General features: G+C 36.3%; 1 protein-coding gene across 8 annotated transcripts in view; it reads right to left on the reverse strand.

Moving 5' to 3' along the window:
- Nucleotides 1-68: 68 nt before the first annotated feature.
- Nucleotides 69-20,800, reverse strand: part of ZRANB3 (zinc finger RANBP2-type containing 3) — a 50,013-nt gene continuing 29,281 nt past the window's right edge. For all 8 annotated transcript variants that reach the window (XM_048062766.2, XM_013186451.3, XM_048062765.2 and 5 more), the window contains 15 exons: nucleotides 18,101-18,272; nucleotides 17,523-17,651; nucleotides 16,097-16,216; nucleotides 15,281-15,400; nucleotides 14,585-14,764; nucleotides 12,977-13,129; nucleotides 11,957-12,425; nucleotides 10,795-10,989; nucleotides 10,026-10,117; nucleotides 8,444-8,545; nucleotides 6,084-6,226; nucleotides 4,488-4,631; nucleotides 3,209-3,602; nucleotides 1,975-2,106; nucleotides 69-949 (listed from right to left, as the gene is read on the reverse strand). In XM_048062766.2, the coding sequence (XP_047918723.1) occupies nucleotides 851-949; nucleotides 1,975-2,106; nucleotides 3,209-3,602; nucleotides 4,488-4,631; nucleotides 6,084-6,226; nucleotides 8,444-8,545; nucleotides 10,026-10,117; nucleotides 10,795-10,989; nucleotides 11,957-12,425; nucleotides 12,977-13,129; nucleotides 14,585-14,764; nucleotides 15,281-15,400; nucleotides 16,097-16,216; nucleotides 17,523-17,651; nucleotides 18,101-18,272 (2,644 nt within the window). In that variant the 3' untranslated portion in view covers nucleotides 69-850. The remainder of the gene's footprint in view (nucleotides 950-1,974; nucleotides 2,107-3,208; nucleotides 3,603-4,487; nucleotides 4,632-6,083; nucleotides 6,227-8,443; nucleotides 8,546-10,025; nucleotides 10,118-10,794; nucleotides 10,990-11,956; nucleotides 12,426-12,976; nucleotides 13,130-14,584; nucleotides 14,765-15,280; nucleotides 15,401-16,096; nucleotides 16,217-17,522; nucleotides 17,652-18,100; nucleotides 18,273-20,800) is intronic.

Below are 20,800 nucleotides of genomic sequence, written 5' to 3' on the forward strand. Positions count from 1 at the left end.
CCGTGTACGGATATGCGTTACTATTGCCCTGACAGCATACAAGGGGCACAGGGAGAGGCACAAAAACATAAAAAGAACCATTGATTTATTTGAAGGAACTGCAGAGACAGTGACCTGAACAGTGCAAAATAATCATTATATCTACACTCTTGTTAAAGTAGCATGTCCCAGAAATTACCTTGGCTAAGATAGGAACAATAGATACTACTTTTATCATGAGTAAGTTTTAAATACTAGCTGTTTTAATGTCTCTTGAAATCTATTTTTATTTAAGTGCCTAAATCTTTTAAGTCAGGTCTAGTGCTACTACTATGTCTGTCACAGCTGATTACAACATTTGCAAGGCTGCTATTAACTAACTTACTGTATAGGTATGAGACAGTTTTAAAAGAAACAGATGGCCTGCCCTTTTACAACGGAGATCTGAAGCTATATTTTTTCCAGTAATTTTGATTACGTGAACAAAGAAAAGAACTTAAACTAAGAGCTGTAGTCCATAAAGCTCCGTAACAGTTGAACACCAAGACTAACACAAGTTCCAACAGCACTTTCTCCAGTTCCTGTAGGTGTAAACACACTCATGAAAATAATACAGTAACAACATTGCATTACGGTTGCACACAGCAATTCAGCTTTAAACAGAGGGGGGTTACAAAAATATAACCATGATTGAGTATCTTGGATGCACTCATCTCTGAAAATCAATGTTAGAATACTTTGGGTCTTTGTTACATATTTTCTTCTCTCTACCAACACCCTGATAGACATCTTTTTTTAAATATGTGCACAAGCAAAACTATGTAATGGTACTAGGTCTTGACTCATAATGTAACTGAATATATTTACTATTTTACATCTTCACACAAAACTTTGTGATATCACAGCCATACTTGGTAGCTAAGGAACGTCTCTTCATCTGACTTCTTTCCTTGGCCTGTTTTGCAGTTCTCTGCGAAAGAGAAAGGTAGGTCTGGTCAGAAAATACTGTTATTGTTACTTGGCACCTAGCTGGAAAGCATTACTGCACAGTTAGACTTCAATCTAAATTGCAGCAGACAACATAATAAAATGCAACTATTTATTAAGGTGAGTAACCTGTTGTATCATAACACTAATGCTACTGACTTGCATTCTCTCTGGGGCCTTCCTACAGGCTGAGGAGCCGTGCCATGCCCCCGACAAGACAACATAAAGCTTCCATTACTGAGTACAAACTAAACGAGTAATAATGAAGTATTTCCGATTAAAGTTTGTTTTTTTTGTTTCTTTTTTACTAGTAGCTTTTCTTCTCATTTATAACAACTTGGGCATTGTCTCTTCCTCATGAGACACACAAAGCAATAACTTGATTTTTACTGTAAATATAATACCATCATCTCAATTACTTATAAGACAGTTTTAGTTTCTCCTGCCAGAGCAAACCTGTAATTTGCTACAAGTTATGTTCCGAGTACTTACCAGGATAGGTCAAATGAGGAGAGAAGCTATCAATAGGCAGCTGTCCTCAGACGATGCATTTCCTATTTGGTTGCACAGCTTTTCAGCCCAGCAACAGCCCAACACCTCCCACGGATGGGGAGGGGATATTGAGGATAGCCAGGAAGAGCCGTGACTGGGAACGGAGGGGCTGAAGGCATGGGGGGGTTCAGCTGGCGACAAGAGGGCTCAGCAGGGCCCTAGTGAAAATCTACTGCCTGGAGAGGCAGTACTATGAAATCTACTCCCTGGAGATTACCAGGGCAGTGTTGCTGGGGTGCTCCTGTAGGACACGGGGAGGTTTCACCCCGAGGGGGCTCTGGCTCTAGCCCTGCTCTGAGCCAGTCAGGTTCTGCTGCCAGCTACTCCCTTACCCGTGGGGGTCTGTTAGCCCAGAGTAGCTCTGGGCTGGTGAATACTGGCACACAGGCATAGTGCCCCGATGCACGTTACGTTTCCGCACAGTAGGACGATGATTTCTGACTGTACCGTACTGACCTCTCTGTGGCAGATCGTGCACAGAGTTTGAAGGTTTTCCAGGGAGCACTGTCCTCCTCCACTATAGACAGGCTTGATGTGATCCACCTGCCAGAAGTGACCTTCTGTGGGATTTGTTATAATTTCATTCAACTGCAATAAACAGTAAGAACAAGAAAATAATTCAGGAAAGTAACTATTCATAGTCTTTATCAAGAGAATGAAAGTGTTATAAATTTTCTGTTATTCCCAGCAGACAAAGAGCTGTAATTTTAATTGGCCTAGTTTTACCCAGCCTGCAGCACACTGAAGCACATGACAGCAGATCAAGGAAAAACAGAAGGAAAGGTTCAGTTTTCTTGACTGGTACAGTAAATTATCTTCAATGTCATTTTATCAGTATCAACTGCTGATATTAAAAAGGTTGTAAGAAACCCACTCTCCACAAGACTTCTCATGTTTTAGATTTTCATTAATTTGTATTTTCAAAAGCCACAAGCAACATTAAGCTGATCTCATGCATATGGCCAGTGGTGGTAAATGGTTTTTGTTCTTTTGCAAGTTTTTAGGGGTGTAAGCAGAATTTATTTTAAAATCTAGAACCAGTAACTTCTGAAGCAGAATTTCAGCTTCACAACAGAAAAAAAAAAATGGTATTCAGAAACCAAAATACTGCCTTGTGTAGGAATGGTCTCTCTCCCTGCTCCATTGCCTCCCATCAATAAAGAAGCAATCACAGCCAGGGAAGAACAGCAGTAGTTTTTAATGCATTTTGAGGCAATATTGAGGGGAACTGTGCCAACTGGCTTTTGTTAAGCTCCTACTAAACATTCTGCAAAGTAGGAGTAACCTCATACTACTGATTACATCCATTCCTTAATTCTGTCTACAACCATACAGTTTGTTAAAAAAATGCATCTCAAGTAAAATCAGCGGCAATATTGATATCCCTAGGGAGTCAGAATTCCTGTAATTAGGAATTACATCCCTAATTGATGATGCCTGTCCCTTTTAGACGTGTTTATGTCTTTGAAGGCACTGAGGTTTTGATTGTTTGGTTTTGTTTGTGTTTAGTCTGTGTGGGGTTTTTTTTGGCTTTTTTTTTTTTTTCAGATTTTTCTTTTTCTTACTCTGTTGTTGGTGCTGGGTAACCTTGTACCTCAAGCCTATAAGAATCACCTTTTAGATATCTCTGCACTATCTACTCCAGGACTACACAGATTAGCTCTGAGTGTTCAAAAAGCAATATTAATACCTGCCCGAGTGGAAGGTGAGACATCCAAGAGCTCTCCAGGAGTTTCTTACGCTCAGTCTTAGGCGCATCTCTGATGTTCAGATAAAGCTCATGGGCATTCTGACGACAGAACTGGCAAACACCGTGTTCAATTTCAAACACTTTAGTCCTGAGGTAGCTCTGACTGGAACGAATCGAGAAGTCCTCCTGGCAAGCAAGAGAGCAGAACCGCGTGTCCCAGGCACGGGCCTGGCAGCTTTGGTCAAGCTGAGTCGTGGGCTGCTGACAGCTGAGACAAAGCGGGTTCCCTTCACTGTCCAAGGCTTGCAAATAGCCTTTGGGTAGGGGAGAGCCTTCAGCTTTAGCCTCATCTGGATGAAGAGCTGAAAAACCTTTTCCGTTCTCTAAAAGCAACCTGTTTACAGAGAACAAAGTACCGCTATTAGTAAAGCAGGGATTCAACAACACAATTATCTAAGTCATTTTATCGTAAAATCAGAATGGTTTGGGTTAGAAGGAACCTTAAAGCCAATCTAGTTCCAACACTCTGAGTGAAGAATTTCCTCCTAACATCTAATCTAAACCTCTTTTAGTTTAAAACCATTTCCCCTTGTCCAATCATTACCTGCCCGAGTAAAAAGTCGCTCTGGATATGCATTGCATATTTCTATTAGATATCTTTTATGCTCAAAAATACAAATTTCACTTGGAAAATCATCTTACTCAGGTTGGTAGCTGCATATCATACTAGCTAAAATAATGCTGTGTTTATAAAGAAAAGGTGGTTTCTTTCAGGCACATGTACACATAAATGTATATGCCCCCTTTTTGGCAGAAGTCAAAGGAAAACATCCTGGTTTCTCTGCCACTTTCACAGCTACCTATCAATTTCCTAAATAAAGTTTACCTTGAGGCAAGAACTGTCTGAGAACAGAGGGCATTTTCTGTCCAAAATTTTCATATTTTCTGCCTTATTCTAAATTATGAAGCAGAATAGAAGGAAATTTGCTACCTAATTTCAGGTTGACAGCACAAGCTAACCTGAGCTAAAGCTCTTATTTCCTTAACCAAATAGTGTAACTATTTTCTTGTTTCATTTTGTCACTGAGTTAATTAGTAGCTCTATCAGCAGACAACAGATATACATATAAGCTAAACTGTTAATGGCTCATTACCAATTTCAGCAAATTTCCTACCTAAATACTATAGCTCAGCAAAGTAAACACTCACAACAACTTTGCTACTTTAAAAAGAAAGTCTATGAAGAAAAGCTTAATCATTTTTACTGCATTAAACTTACTTTGTGGAGTGGCGTGACTGTTCAGTAGAAGCACTTTCATTCTTCAGACAAACCTTATTTTCTTTAGAGATGAGGCGAACACTGCCACCGCTGCTGCTAGCTTTGCTAAGTGAGGCTGCTGCCACATCCTCCTTGGTCACGTACCTAAAATAATTCAAAATTCTGTCAATACACTACAACGAGAACAATCTCTCTCAAAGAACATTCACACTCGGCTGCAGCATGATTGGTGCTGCATATTGTCTTAAAACATACCTTATATCCTGGACTAGAAAGGAATAGTTTGGGAAAACATACTTCTCCATACGACTTCCATATTCCCTAAAGATAGCTTCTCCTAAAACCAGGTTCAACTCCATTCAGCAAACATAAGTTATTTGGCATAAAACAATTAAAAGGTGAAAGCAATCTGATATTGGTTGACAGTGAAATCTGAAAGCTATTTTGTTTCAGTTTGGAGAACTGTTAACTGATATTCTAGGTGATACAGGAGGCTTTAAAAGCTCTGAAGGATTCTTGCTCAGTTATTCATCTTAGAAATCAATTTATTTTCATGTGAAAATATACAAAACACCACTGCTCTTAAGTAAAACTATCTTAAAATTCCTTCACTCTGATCATTGTTCAAAGAATGACTGTTCAGACAACTTCTCAAATACACCTCTCTGTTTGTACAAATGCCAAACCCTACATACCACCTCAGGACACCAGCGTAGGTTAGAGTAGATTTTCTAACACAGTTCGCAGTTAGATCTTTCTTATATTTTATGGAAGGAAACAATCAGACATCAGGTTAAGAAATATTACTGGAATTAAAAAACTCTGTTCTCTTACTTGAATGCTTACCTCCATCAGAAAAATACATATAAATTATAAATTCTCACCCTGGAGAATTTAACAGTAGGGACTGAGAGGCATAAACAGGCAGAGGCACCTTGGTGAGTAAGGTGAGGTAAACCTGTACAAATGAGAAGTTTTGTGAAGAGCGATAACAGCAGGTAAGCTGCAAATGTGTACTGGGGAAGACAATGCATCAGAAAAAGGACAAAGGACAAAGTGGAAGAAGGTAAATTCAGATTTTAACAAGGATTAAACGCTATCATTTTTCAATACCAGCCAGTGAGGAAAACAGTAATTGAGAAATGTCACCCACAGGGAACAGAATTACTTGAAGAAAAACTGAGTATGAGAAAGGTTTGGGCTAGACTGTGAATTATAATTAAAGGGCTGTAGCATTGATGGCAACTAATGATTTATTCCTGCTTCAAAGTGGGAAATTCAACAAGACTTTTTTTTACCTTGCTTTTGAGTCCCTAAAGGTCACGATTTTTCCTCAACAACTTCTGGCAAGCTCCAGATGTTTAAAGATGCAAAGCGGAAAGCCAGAACAGCTGCTGAATGTGACACACTGAGGGACAGGGAAGCAGAACGCTTCCCTTCCAACAGATTTACTGACGTGCTCAGTCGCCTACTCCTGTCACTATGAGACAGTCATTGAACAGTGGGTTTACAGTCCCAGCATCTCTCCTCTGAAAGGTAGATTAAACACACTGAGCTTCATGCAGCAATAAATAAGCGGGGAAAAAAAATACATACCTTTTTGTGCTGCTGGCCACCGACTGCTTTTTAGACAACTCCTCTGCAACGTGAATAGGACTACAAAATATCTGACCACTTTTTCTGACAATTTTCTGTTTCATTGCTGTGAGGCGACTCCATTCTTTCACAAACCTCAGTATCTGGTGGAGAATGCTATTGTCAGCAGCATGACAGGCATCAAATGGAAATACTTAATTACAGAGAAAGGGTGCCAGGAATTAATATATTCAAAACTTGATGGAAAAAAGCTGGTACAATCAGAGATGGTCCCTTCAAGTCGGCTTTCATACAAGCTGCAGCCCCCTGTTCTCGCCCGCTGAAGAGCTGAGACAGCTTCAGCATTGTCTACTATGGCTTTGCTCCGATAGGTATGGTGCTTCAGAAGGTAGAAAATAAGGTCAGAAATTGACTTTATTAATCTGAGCTACAGTGACAGGAGAACAGTTTCATGATAAAGCCTGAAATAACCCTTCTTGTGTAAGCACAACTACTGATGGGAAAAACAGATGGGCAGAAGTTTTCTTCTTACAGCAGCCCCGTTCCTTTTGCACTAGGCTGCTCAGAAAAGGAAAGTTTGCTCCAGTTACTCGAAGTGCCTTTATCGTTTGGTTTATACACAACCTTTCTTCTTTCCCCTAACCTTCTGATACATGCTTAACACCAGGTTAACGGTTGGTGTACAACTGTTTAAGCTGTGGACCTTTAACAGAATCATAGGGGTACTTGCTCTGAGGTTACTGTATTCTCTTACAGTAATACAATGTCAGAAAAACTCACATATATAATAAAAATTATTAGATTAAATTTGCTATTACTGGTATGAGATCACCAAATTATCTTAGAATTAGGCATCTGTTTCTACCGCAATTCCACTGTTCTCTTCTCTGTGGCATTACAGTGCAGCACACAATGATCTATGAAGGTAGAGATATGCTTTAGCATCAAAATATTCAAAGCACAATAATTTGAGCAATTTAACTTGTACTTCATCTTCTTTCACAGCAATCTCCAACTGATACAACTGTAGGATCCCACAGAAAAACTGATGAACTGCTTAACACTATATTTCAGAAAGGAAATGGAGAATATAGCATAGTATTGATCACCTTTCCTTATTTTGCATTTAGAATTTGAAAGTATAATAAAATAAAGCTGCTCTGAGGGACTTAATCATTTCTGGTAGCGAACCTAATGGATTTTTACAGGCCAGGAAGCCACATAAAATTTTGAAGCTGTAAACTGATAAAAATGGGATGATTAATGGATTAACCATAAGGAAGCAAGTAGAAAAAATGTTCCTACTTAGGAATTTAGAATTTACAACATGGCTGCTTTCTTTAGGATGTGGGTAGGGGAAAAATGGTTTCATCCCGCCACCATCTCTCCAACAGGAAATAAGTGGGAGTAACAATATGACCCCCAGTGACAACAATATAAGCCAGCAGGGATAGGAACCAGTTATGTTTTTTCCATTCCAGTACTCGCTGACTCGCAACAACCTATAGTAGGCAGTATCACAGTGTTTCTGAACATGGACTGTGGTAAGAATAAATACATTGTGCAGTACAGACTTAATTGTGATTTCAGCTTCATCCAGCCACATTCTTCAAGACTATGACACATCGATAATTTTCTTTTTCTCTTTAAAGTATTTTTTTTCATGGCAAATGTAAAAGCGTACTGATCAGTCTTACTTCGAAGTCAGAGCAGCAAGAAAGAAGTCAATGAAACTGCAGGATGTAACAGAAACATGGGAGCATTTACTAACGTGGATATTTTAATCTACAAGGTAACACTGCACATCCAATTTAAATTCTGGATTTTATTACTTTTAGTTCTTGGTTTAACAGTGTTCATGTCCTCAAACACCATTATGAATGTGACCATTATTGCTGAAATAATGGAAGATGCATATCGCAGTGGAGTTATGCCCTACACGGTGTTGAACATTGTTAGAAGACCAAAGGATGAAGTGAGAGAAGAGGCCTGCTCAGAACTGCAGCTCTGATACAATCTAGCACATTCGTATTCATCACGCACCATACATAATTCATAACCTTTAAAATGCTATTTTGTTGACTTATGAATGTTAGTTACTAATTCTGTAAACGAGAAACTAAAAGATGCCTGGTTGATTCCATCTACAGAAATGTTAACAGGAGGTATGATAATCTGCCAGAGGAACAGACTGCATAATTAATATTCACATCAACATTTATAACATCTGCTTGCATTGATGAAACTGTGCCTAGATCCCAAGGCCTGGAAGTGATCTGCATTTATTTAAAAAAAAAAAAAAAAGTCCAAGCACTCCATATTAAACATTATATTACTGTGCCAGTAGAATTTCTACTTACCAATGAACGATTTTGTTTATGCTGGAAGGTCTCTGGCAAATCCTCCCAGTTATCCAGCTGTATGTCCAACGGAATGAAATTATGATTCAGTGGTTCACCATCCTACACAAGCAAACAGCTTTGTTTACAGATGAAATGTAGTACAAAATGAAAAATGATCTGTTTCAACTGGATTATCCTCCTCTTCCAACTAAATTTAGACCCTCAAGGTAAGACTTTTCCAGGAACAAATGATAAGCCACACATGCATGATAACACTGCAGATGCAAGAAACATTACTCACATTAATATATCCAAAAGTAAACAGGGTGAAAATTTTACATTCAAAACCGATTCTTTACAAATAGTTCAGAGACAAACAATCTGCCTTAAAGTAATAAACTGGAATTATAATTCTCTTGACTGAATTTCTAAGTGAAAGTAATAATTATGGAATGGAGAATGTCATCCTTCATTCAGATTTTATTTTTTTTTTTGTATTATTTATTTTTTTTACATATGAACTAGTTCTACTCTACCTAGTTTTTCAGGAACAAGTTGTCCCCAGAGCATTCACATGACCCAGGAACTTACTGATGATTCACAAAAATTTGAAAGAAGGAATTAAAGCAGATTTCCCCAGCGTATTATGGTTCAGTAGAAAGATTTTGTGCAATATGTAGCATAACAAAGTTCTGATTCAAGCCAAGACAAAACAGTTGACCAATACCATCCAAAACACGTTTTTGTCTTAGAGTAAAATATGCAAAGCTAGGAAGCAGAATACACTTTACGTATATCAAACAAATTTTCAGATACAAGACAACGCTTTTTCTTGACTGTTTTTTCCAGCTCTACCAGCTCGTCTAATAAAAATGTACTGCCTCAAAGACTTGCCCTCAGCTATTCGTGATGTTTTACAGTTGTACCTAAATACACTGACGCATTCAGTAGCTGTAAAGAAACCTTCTAAGTGAAGGCTTCCAGCCCTTAAAAGAAGTGATCAGCAAGTCCAGTCTTCTCTGTGAAAGATGACCTGGAAAATTACCACCTGCTAGTTTCTGTCCTACTATGACCACTGGATTAATGATAATGTGTTTTATTCAAGAAATTACTTATACACAGCACCGATGCCTACTTGTGAAAACGTGGTGGCAATATTTTGTTTACTTATTTAGTCTGGTGGGATTCACTGATTACTCTAAGTCTACAAATATTTTGGAATAGCACACTAGCTGCAAAAAGGAGAATAATTTATCATTCCAGTGATTCAAGGTTGTGGTAAGATACTATAATAAAAACAGGAATCTTAAACATCACTTGCGTTTCTAACAGGTAATCTAAGCATACATCTAGTGTATTAGCATCTTATGAAGATAAGCGAGGAGAAGTATTAGAAGTTATATACCTAGAGAATTATTACTTAGTTCCACAGAGAAAAAGAACTAGAATAATCGACTACTTAATTTTTGTACATTTCAGTTAATACAAAAATACTGTTTTTTATATAAAGCATAACAAATGAAAGTATACATAAATATTTTGTAGGACGGTGTACTTTGGAATTTAAAAATGATAAAAAGCATGCTCGTTTCAGGTTTACCTTTGTATAGAGGTGAATTCTATCAGTGTTCCTGCTTGCACAGAACATAAGCCCATCATATACTAGAAACGTGTCTGATTGATCTAAATCTTCTATAAAGAGAAACAATTTTGAAATTAAGAGGTTTTCTTCATTTTCTCCACTCAGACATTATAAACAATATTATACCTGTCTTTTAAGGAGTTGTGAAATTTCCCAATTTGGTACGCGTACAAACATTTTCATATGAACACTGTCAATCTTTTTTATCTTTTCTTCCCCACCCCCTCCCAATTTTCAGAACTTGTGACACAAACTTCACAAGAATATATACCACACTAGGATTCTATATCTAATTCCAGAACAACATAAGATACACACAACTCAAGCTACAAGCTATTAAGGTATCTCTGTATTTTCTGTTTCTTCTGAACTACCCATCATCTCTTATCTGTGGGTGTCCTGAACGCAAGTAAACACCATCATAAGTTTCAATAAATCTCTGTGTTGTAACTTAAGGTTCACACTCGCTAGTTTGACATAGTTCCTATGTCAACCAAAGCCCCTGTATTTCCTCTGGCGTTGTTTGAAAAGGGTAGGTTTAGACATCAGAATTCAGTAAAACATCCCAGACTGAAATGAAAAGTCATGTGCTAGTCTATGTACTTCTTTCTTTCAAATACACATTTGAAAGGTTTTCATTTAAAAGTTCTGTTTCTTGCCAGAGGCGGTTAAGACAGTTTCATAGACAGGTTATGATCATCTTTCTTTCACAGCAGTCCCACTTTACCTTCTCCACAGTTCTTTTCACCTTTTTTACTTTCAATTTTAACAGCTTCTTGTTCACTGATTTCAACAGATTGCTGGGTCACTGTTTCCCCCAAATCTTCTCCTTTATCTTCAGCATCCCATGCTGCACTCTGTTCATTTCTTTCTGAGTCTTCTGACATGCTTTCTTCAGTCTGGCTAGCGGGATTTCTCTCAGCTATAGATGAAGAAAAGCAATCACTTATACTACCCATACAAACAGACAGAGCTACTCAATACGTATATGGACACAAAACAATGCAACTGAAATGCAATGAAATTGCATTTTATTCTCTAATACCATCATGGTGCAACCACTTATATAAAAAAAGCTAATTTTGATATTAGGAGAATAAACACATGGACCACGGTATTCCACGTAAGCAATTTCATGCACCCAGCTTTATGTCAACATACATGCAATAACGTGGTTGGCCTATTATATACATTTATTGTACACCTTAAACACATGAAGTAGTTTTCCAGGCATTGATCTATACTTAAGAAATTCAGAAGTTGTCCTTACTTAATCAACCAGAGAGACTTAAAGAAAAGAAAAAAAAGAAAAAGAACCTTACTCCTTTCTTTGCAATTTAAATTGCAAATATGGGGATAGATTTATAAATATGTTTTAATAAGTTCCCAGATAGCATAAATAAATTTAATAAAAGATATTTATTCTGATCTGTTGGAGTGAGAAATGCTATATTTTCCAGGCAATGGCTCCCATGATAACTATACAATACCCAAGTTAATAAAAACATCTATGCTACATCATTTAGTTTTGACAAGCAGTGAAAAGCCTTACCATTTAATTGGATTCAGAATAATCATAAACCTTTGCAGAGGAAAGATACATTTGCTGCAAAGAAAACAAAATGTATATTCTTGCTCACTCTATCCGTATCTTGTTAACTTTCAGCTGAAGTCTCTATTTGTTTCAAATTAGAATAACACAAAAAATCCTCAGGAAAAGCAAAATTAAGAAAGATCACTTAGCAGGTATCTGTCTATTCACGTAAAGATATTCTTCACAGTTTGCCTGTAACTGTGTATATTCATATATTTAAAAATACTTTATTTTCTGAAACTAATCACAACTGGAATGAAGAATGCATACTTTCTCTACAGCATGGGTCACTTACCATTACTGTTCTGAGGGCAACTGCACATTTCACAGTAAGGAAGTAATTCGTTATTGCTGTAAGTGCAAGCACTACAGTGCCAAACTTTACTTAAAGCTGTGCTTTTGGTTGAAGTGTTTGAGCCACAAGGAAGGACTTCAGCATTTTTTTCTGTAAACAAAGTGGACTTTTCTCCAATTAAAGATTTTTTCTTTTTCTTACTGGAGCTGACTGGAGTAGATCCACTTATGCTTCTTGCTCTTTTAGCTTCACGTCCAGACGTACTTTCATGACAAATTGTATCCACATCACTTAGTTTTGTAGAATCCAGGTTTTCACTGCTCTTCTCTGCATCCTCTTCTTTTGCGACTTCAAAAGATTCTGGATCAATATTTAATGATTCACTACCTGAAAATATTTTGCGTTTCTTCTCAGAGGAGGATTTGGGGGAAAAGAAGGAACGTATGTCATGCTGTCTTTCCTTTTCAAACTAGGAAAGAAGAAAGAAATATGTAAACCCATCTCATATTTACAGCATCAGAATTGGCCAAAATTATTGTTTTTTTCTTTGAAGTTATTACATTGTTCTTCTGTTTTGTAAAAATCATTTTCATTATTCTTAACAAAATTCTGAAAACAATGACAATTGATATGCTGCGTGCCTTTTTCTGATTATGCCTATTACAAAGAAAGACTTTTAAACATTGCTTTCAAAATAACCATACAGAATTTAATTGGCTATTAATTAAGCTGTGCTTTAAACGGAAATGACATGCTCTTATCAGACTGAAGGTGAGTCAACCACCTAAAAGATAACATAAGGACCTATGCAAAACCTGTAGGTGACATTTATGCCCAACAAATGATTTTCTCCAACTTCACTAACTTTTTGAAACAAAACTCACGTTATATTTTTCCCACTCATTTAGTGTTTCTCCACTAGTAAAATCTGCAGTGCACACAAAGCTTAGGTAAGCAATGGCTATAATGTTTTTTTTTTTAAATGACAGAATACTGAAAAACCTAAATTTTGAGTCTTACATGCGTAAATAGAACTTCATTTTGGGTATCTTCTAGAATTTCATTTGGGGTCCAAGTTTCAGCAAAACTCAAGAAATCCCATTTCTCCTTATCACCTTCTTCAGCTTGCATTCTCTCTTTCTTGCCATTCAAGGTGCTGCCTGTAACTTTGGCCTGCAGAAAGAAGACTTGCATAAAAGTTCTGAGGAATTCACATGTTGGAACAAATTTAGTTATCTAAATGCACTCATTACAAATGTTAAACCAAGTTCACAAGAGAAAAGTGAGAAAATCTGTAGTAACTCAACATAACTTCAGTTAAAACTATTCTTCTTCCAGTTGTCCTAATCAAAAGTCATATTTTCTGCAAGAATAAGTAGCATATCTAACATGTGACACATAAAACGTCAGTACTTACTGAAGTTAGGAAATATACATTGTGTGTGTCTCTTCCCCCTACTGTCTTTACACGTGTTGCTTAGTACATGGAGCCAAAGGCAGTATTAATTGAAAGCAGCACTTTAGTGATTGAACTCTTGTACAGTAAATAGTTGGTGAATTACTGAGACCCATCTGTGCCATGTTTAAGGAGAAGACTCTTAATGTACTGGAGGGACTTTCGGATTTTTCAGAGGTACCTACAGGAATTAGAATAGAGTTTCATTCCCCAACTGAATCTCAAATACAGTTTGCAGTTCCTGGATTCTGTCAGCTGTGACTACTTTCCAGCAGCAGAGGAACATGTTGACAAAAAATGGTTATCAGTTTCTCAATATAATAACAATATGGACAGAAGCAATTGCACCACTCCAACAAAGGGGTAGCCAAATGCAAGAATGAATTGCCACAAATTGGAATAGAGCACTTAACTGGCATTTGCATCAGAAGAAACTGCATAACCACAATCTCATTACGTTCTGACAATTAGAGTTTAAAAGGCTATTCTCTTTCTAGCTTTACACCTCTGGAACTGTCAGAAGACGAGAGCTGACACCCTAACACACCTCAGCTATCAAAGCAAGACACATAATAAATGGCATCAAAGGTTATAAAAGGTCACAAAAGCAAAACAGCTAAATGACTTTTAGTCCTGTGAAGATCTTCCAAATAATGAAAGAATGTCGAATGTGGAACTAACCTTCCTAAAACAACTGGGTAATACCTGACAACAAGAAAGTAAGACTACTTGAACCTTGGGTGAGATTAAGAAATGTTACTTGGGAATGCTCCTGTCTCTCAGAAATGAAGTTAGAAAGGTATAACATTCACTCAATAATAATAATAAAAAATCTCTAGCTGTTATGACTGCACAGAAAACCTTAAAATTATAAATTGAGCAAGCAGAGCAATAAAAAGCTAGAAGAAAGACAAAACAATAAGTGTGAACTATCCCATTCACCTTAGCAAAGAGTTATCTTATTTATCTTTCAACCTTAAATGGAGAGCAAAAGACAGGAAACACTAATTCAGAACAGACAGTCATTTTGATAATTAGCAATTCCTGGTCTGTTGATTTGTCTTATACTAGAACAGTGCTCTAGACAAACAAAAATGTTATTTGCTACTCTCACTTAAGTGGTATTTTAAACACAGTGAGTTCCTGGTTATTTGGTTCTGTTCCACACATACCTTGCGATTCAGCATTGCCCACATAAGAGGATCCAATGTTCCTTTTGCAATAAGGAAGTGAATATTCACAGAACTGCACTGCCCAATTCGGTGTGCTCTGTCTTCTGCCTGCTTAATATGGCCTGGATCCCAATATAATTCAGCAAACACAACGTGAGTAGCAGCAGTGAAAGTTAAACCCTAATCAAAATAAGCAAGTAGATAAATTTTAGAAAAAAATTCTCCACACAAAGCTACATGCTGCACAGAACATTTTTACATGTTAATAAGGGGGACCATGGGGACAGGAGATGGGCCCTCTACATTGATTTCTTCCTTGACCCTCACGTAGATACTAATAAGATTCAATAAACACTCCAATATTGTACAAAGACTGCATAGTGCTTTTCATTACAGAAATAAATGTTACTTATTAATCTGATACTTTAAGAGAGAAAATGGAGTGTGTTTTTTTGTTTTGTTTTTACTAATTATTCAAGCACAAGATGCTGCTGCTTATCTTGATTTTACTCATGTAATTTTAATGGAGGCTTAAAACAGTTAACATGATTAGTTAAAAAAAATGAATACACGTGTCTCCAAAAGGTATACTCTACGAACTGCCTTCAAGCAAATAACTTCAGTCATCAAGTGACATCAGTATTTATTCTTGAAGTTTCTTATTTCACATACTTCCTTTTTTTTTTTTAATCCTACCTGACCGGCTGCCTGAATACTCAAAATAGCAACTCGTGTATCAGGATCCTTCTGAAACTGATTAACAAGATGTATTCTTTCTGCAGAAGGAACACTTCCATCTATCCGTATGTAGCGAACCTGTAACATATTATAATAGAGACAAAAATGAAATCATTCCTGTTCATTTTTTGATCCAATCACCCTCTGTCTCCCGATACAAATCAGAAAACATCTGTTTTATTTCAGTCATGGGGACAGGGGTACCTCTAGCTTTTTGCCTTTTGATCTACAATTAAGCCTGTTTATCTGGAAAAGTTACAACTCAGCACTCCTTATTTACAGAAGACAGAGTGACCAGACTCTTGAAGTGGAATGCTCCCCAGAACCTGCAATTTGCCTGACGTGATTGATTAAAATTCTAAGCACTTGCAAAATACTAGCTTAATATTAAATAGCACAGTTATGCACTGTTCCCTAGCAATGGTTGAGAGTCTATGACCAATAACATGAAAGTGGTTTGTAGACATTTTTATTGCTTTGAATTAAACAGAGAAAAAACAAAGTAGACAGAAGCATATTGGTAAAAAAAAACCTTGGGAAACAACTGCCTACAACATCAATTCAATAATGAAGTATCATACCAGATAAGAGTGTTTACATTATCCTCATGTATAAAACAGCTCTTGAAAACCCCCCAGTCCTTTTAATCCAGTGGCACTGACCTGTATACACTTAAACTCCTTAAATTCCATGTAGTTCTACTCAGTTCAAACACAGTTGTTGTGTATTTGTGAAGTCTGAAATTAAACGAGTGCGCATTTAATAAATCATTACCTTATTTTCTATAACTGCCTCTGTACAGGCTTGAAGCATGCTTAAGTGGTGAGCAAAAACTAGAAACTTCAATTTGTCATTTTCAAGCATCATTTTGATATAGTCCTTTACTGCTCCTGCCTGGAGTAAAAGAGTATGTTTTCATTAGTTTAACACATAAAACATTCAAGAAGACAGTTTTTACTTTAATGCCTTTTAATTTCTTTTGAAATGAAAAGGTGAGTGTCCATGTTTTTTGTTGTCCATTTAAGACTTTATGGAACAGTAATTATTACACTATTCAAATTGTATTAAGAAGTACCACAAATTTATGTCTTAATAGTGAAACCTATTTCCTTTCTTTAGAGAAAAAACCCTCATCCTCAAAAGATCACACAGTTAGATGGCACTTTCAGATTAAGATGCAAATAAAAATGCTTTTAGTTATGACACCATTATCTGGTGTTTCAAACCATACTAAAATAAACCTCCTAATTTCTGTCCAAACATAGATAAGACATTGCTTAATGAGAACATCTGTATCTGCACCCATAAAGCCATGCATCAAAACAGAAAAAATAGTTTTGATACTTTCATGACACTGCAATCACAAAATGTTAGCATTTGCCTGTTTAAACATTCATAGAATTCTTTTGTGTCAAATATCATTTTCAATATCTTTTATAACAACTATTAAAATAATGTCAGTTACTAATAAGATTTATCGATGGTAACTAGTAAGATCTAATAGGTAATAGTAACTAATAAGATTTTATCAAGATCAATATCAATAGTTAATGCAATACCCACAGTAGCAGTCCTCTGACTTTTTTCGTTTTCCTCTTTCAACTTTCTGTCTAAAAATGGGTTGACAGTGACAGGGGAGAGAATAAAAACAGTAGGGAAGAAATAGCAGCACAACCACAGTAATATCTTTAAGATAAGTAGAAAATTTAAGAAAAAATTTCAAGTAGTCAGTCTCTGTTCTTACTGATACAGCAGCCTGCAGAACTTTTATTTCTTTTTAAATATCCTTTTCTAAAAACAGATTAGCATAAAGAAGCCTGATAACATGTTAAAAAGTAAGCATGTAGGACTTCTGGTTATTAACTTGTTTTTTCTCACATCTTAAGTATAGGAGGAAAATACAGAACAGGGGACTCCATCTGTTAAAACAGAGACTAGCTAGAGCGGATTATTCTTTTTGTTTATCCATGGAGAGAACCAGTACTGGCAGAGCACAGTCTGCATAAGGGCTCCATCAGCATCATTCTGTACCACATGCCAACTGGATCAGCTGCAGCAGCTGCCAACACACAGATACATCGCTGAAGTACCCGCCTTCAGTACATTCCTAGTCTAGGAGAAGCTGACACAACTGATTTTATTAAGTTAAACCACACTGAAAAATTTAAATGTATTTAAAAAAAAATACTTCCATGCTTACCTTGGCAATGGCTGTTTCTTTATACATGCGTGTGATTAGACTCATGACTTCAACAAAGTGGCTTTCATTGGCACCTGAATTCAGGTTTCTCATTAATTTCTCCCACTCTGCAAAAGTAGCATTCAAATTCTAAGTGGCAGAAGAGATCAGTGGTTAGATAGATGTACAAGTAATTTATAGACAGTTTAGACAGTACAAAGCATTCTCTACCACAATATTGATTTGCATGAAACATTTAGGAACTGAGTACTTATGAGAACTATCAAATTTGGCTAAAAGTAATAGCAGGATTCAAAATCTAATGGAAAGGAAGACAGAAAGGAAGAAGACTGTATTAAAATTAGGGTATATTTTATAATTATTTGATGACAAAAAGTAGCATATTCATGTTCTTCACCTATTTTAAAAAGAATAATACAGATGCTATGCTATATATTTAGTTACAAAGAATATGTGAATATATCTATTTATATGCATATTATATTTATATATATGCATATATATATACACACACACATATATAAAATTTATAGACATTACTAACAAATGTGGTTTGCAGCACTAAGTGGAAAATATACCTTAGCTGTGGCTTGTGGGAGGTCAAATGGAATACGTTGCCTAACTTTGGGAGGCAACTGAGTTAGAACATCATTCTTGAGTCTTCTGATCATAATTTCTCTTAAAAGCTGATGCAATTCTTCTAAATTTGAAGCTCCTCTACAGTCCCATTGAGCTCTTTTACCAAAAAATCTGGAAAATTAAATAAAAATCAACATTAAGGGTGAAAACTGGCTCTTCCAAATCCAAAAGAAACTTTCAGTACATAATGAATTTAAAAACACACTGTTAGATATGAAGGCACGGAGGATAGCAACACTCAGTGTTCCTGGTTACACTGGAGAGATGATCGCTTTCTCTCTGATTCTTTCCAACACTGAAGCCAGAGCTTTTTCAATTTGCCAGCAGATATTGCTACCTGCAGGCCTGACTACCCATCAGATGTACACAATCTCATCCCAGCTACACTTCCCTTTGTACGAGAAGCAGAAGCTCCAGATATCATTTTAAAACTCTTCTTTCAAGGGACTAATGAAAAGAATATACCACAGTAAGAATGCTCTTTATTATATTATAGGGGGGAACAAATGATAGAGGAAACTGTCAAAAATGCTGCAAATATCACTGTTAATATTTCTTTGTTTTCTCCTGAGAATTCCCTGCTAGTTACAGCCAGCTTCCTGTTTTAAACGCAATGCTATTTAATGAAAAAGGCTAAATAGAGGAAGTAGGTTTAAGTTTAAAAAGCTAAAGGTTGAAACAGAGAATGAAATTACTAAATTATTGTTCCTTTTTCTTTCTTTTGTTGCTTTCAAGGACACATTGCAGCAGAAATAACAGCTTTTCAGTGTCAATATTGTCAACATATAAAAAAAAATAGTACGACAGATTTTGCTGGCTTTAGAGAAAAGCCCAGGTGGCATTTTCCAAGACAGAAGAGCACATTGCAAGCACTTAATTCCACTGGTAAAAATTATTTAAAAAAATTAAAGAATTTTAAGCCTTACTGAGCTTATCAACAGTATTTCATTGGCTGCCTATGATCAGTTCTGAACGGAGCTGAGGGACTCATTTCTGCACTGCAAAAGTAATGACGTAGCTCACTTAAAATGCTGCACAGAGGGATGACAGCTACATCTTTTGCTCGCCTGCCTTCTGTAATCTATTTATATGATTGTCCTTAGAAAGGGTTCCTCCCTCCAACTTGAGCGTTGCAGATATAAGAAATGTTAGCTGAAAAAAATCACAGAAATACTTTGGACCTCATCTTTAGAAACAGGTGTCTGTGAACACTTAAGTCAAAAAAACATTTTCACAGGAAGTTCTGCATAAAACAATCTTATCAAGTTTATTACCACAGGATGTTTTGTTTCAGTCATTAAGACAAAGTTTTTTATTGAGAGTTTGCCAAACCCTGAACTTGATTTTTATTACATTTATGGCATTCCAAAAATAAGATAATCATCTATGATTGAGTAGTTAACCATGCTGTACCCACGCACACTTGTGGTGTGAAAATTACACATGCATTCAGTCAAAACACCATGGAAAAAATAGCTTTTCTCTGTCTGAAAATTAGGCAGCACTCTTCCTTGTTATTAGAAGTTTAATGCTGATAAAACACATATGATGGAGGGGAAAAAAATACCAGACTATATGAAAAAGAAACTGTGTAATTATTACTGTAAAAAATAAATCTAAATGCTAGCCAATTTCACTGACAAAATCTACTGTTTTGAATATATGCAAAATTGTAGATATTTTTGTAAAGGTTCTTCTCTTCTCAAAACTTCTTTCATTCCAGGTTGCAAAACAGATTCAGATGGGTAAAGCTAAGCATTTCATATCAGAACTTCTTCTGTTCCCTCTATTTTAGAATGTACCTAGAGAAACTGATCATTAAACTAAAGCTGAGGGAAGCAAGCAGAGGGGAACGGGTACTCATGAAGTTAATGATTTTAAGCACATGAAACATAAAAACACATGAAAGATGCAAGGGATAAAAATGGGTTAAAATTTCATTAGGAACGCATTTGAAAGAAGTGTAAAGAGCAGTGCTACCTAGCAAATAGGAGACAAGGTAGTGGACAAGAACCTACAATGCCCATATTCAAACCCTCAAACTGAACTACAAACACACTACCAGGCCCTGGGGAATTTTATACCTTTATCTCCTTTTACCATATACGGTCTTCTTTTCCCCAAGTGTTAAGGGATAGCAAAAAGTTTGGATCCCATAATAAAAAGAGATGTAAATTATTACATTATATGCATAAAGGACTGACAATCAAAAACTCAAGTTTCAGCTTTAACTGAAACACTAGCTCTAAAGGTAAAACCTATAGATTTCATACTAACAACGGTAAATTTGGAAATCATTTTACTTAACAGAATGTTGGCACTTACACTTTCTCTCAAACTTTAATAGCTTCCAATTTCTTTCTTAACTAAAGTCTTCTGTCAATTTAATCCTCTCCCCAGATCTTTCTAAACACTGACAACAAAACCTGTGTGGAAGCCAAGCTATCTTCTGCGTTTGTACAAAATATATATTTATACTTTTCCTCTGCAAGGTCCCTAATTCTCTTTGATGGAGGAGATGTTATCTGACCCTAAGTCTCCAAACATAATGGTATGATACAGCAATAGAGATACTATTTATTGATTCTCTCATTTCACATGAGAAGAAAATCAAAGACACTCAAAGACACTTAATAAGA

The sequence above is a fragment of the Anser cygnoides genome, chromosome 6 (genome assembly GCF_040182565.1).
Source record: "Anser cygnoides isolate HZ-2024a breed goose chromosome 6, Taihu_goose_T2T_genome, whole genome shotgun sequence".
Taxonomy (NCBI): Eukaryota; Metazoa; Chordata; class Aves; order Anseriformes; family Anatidae; genus Anser; species Anser cygnoides.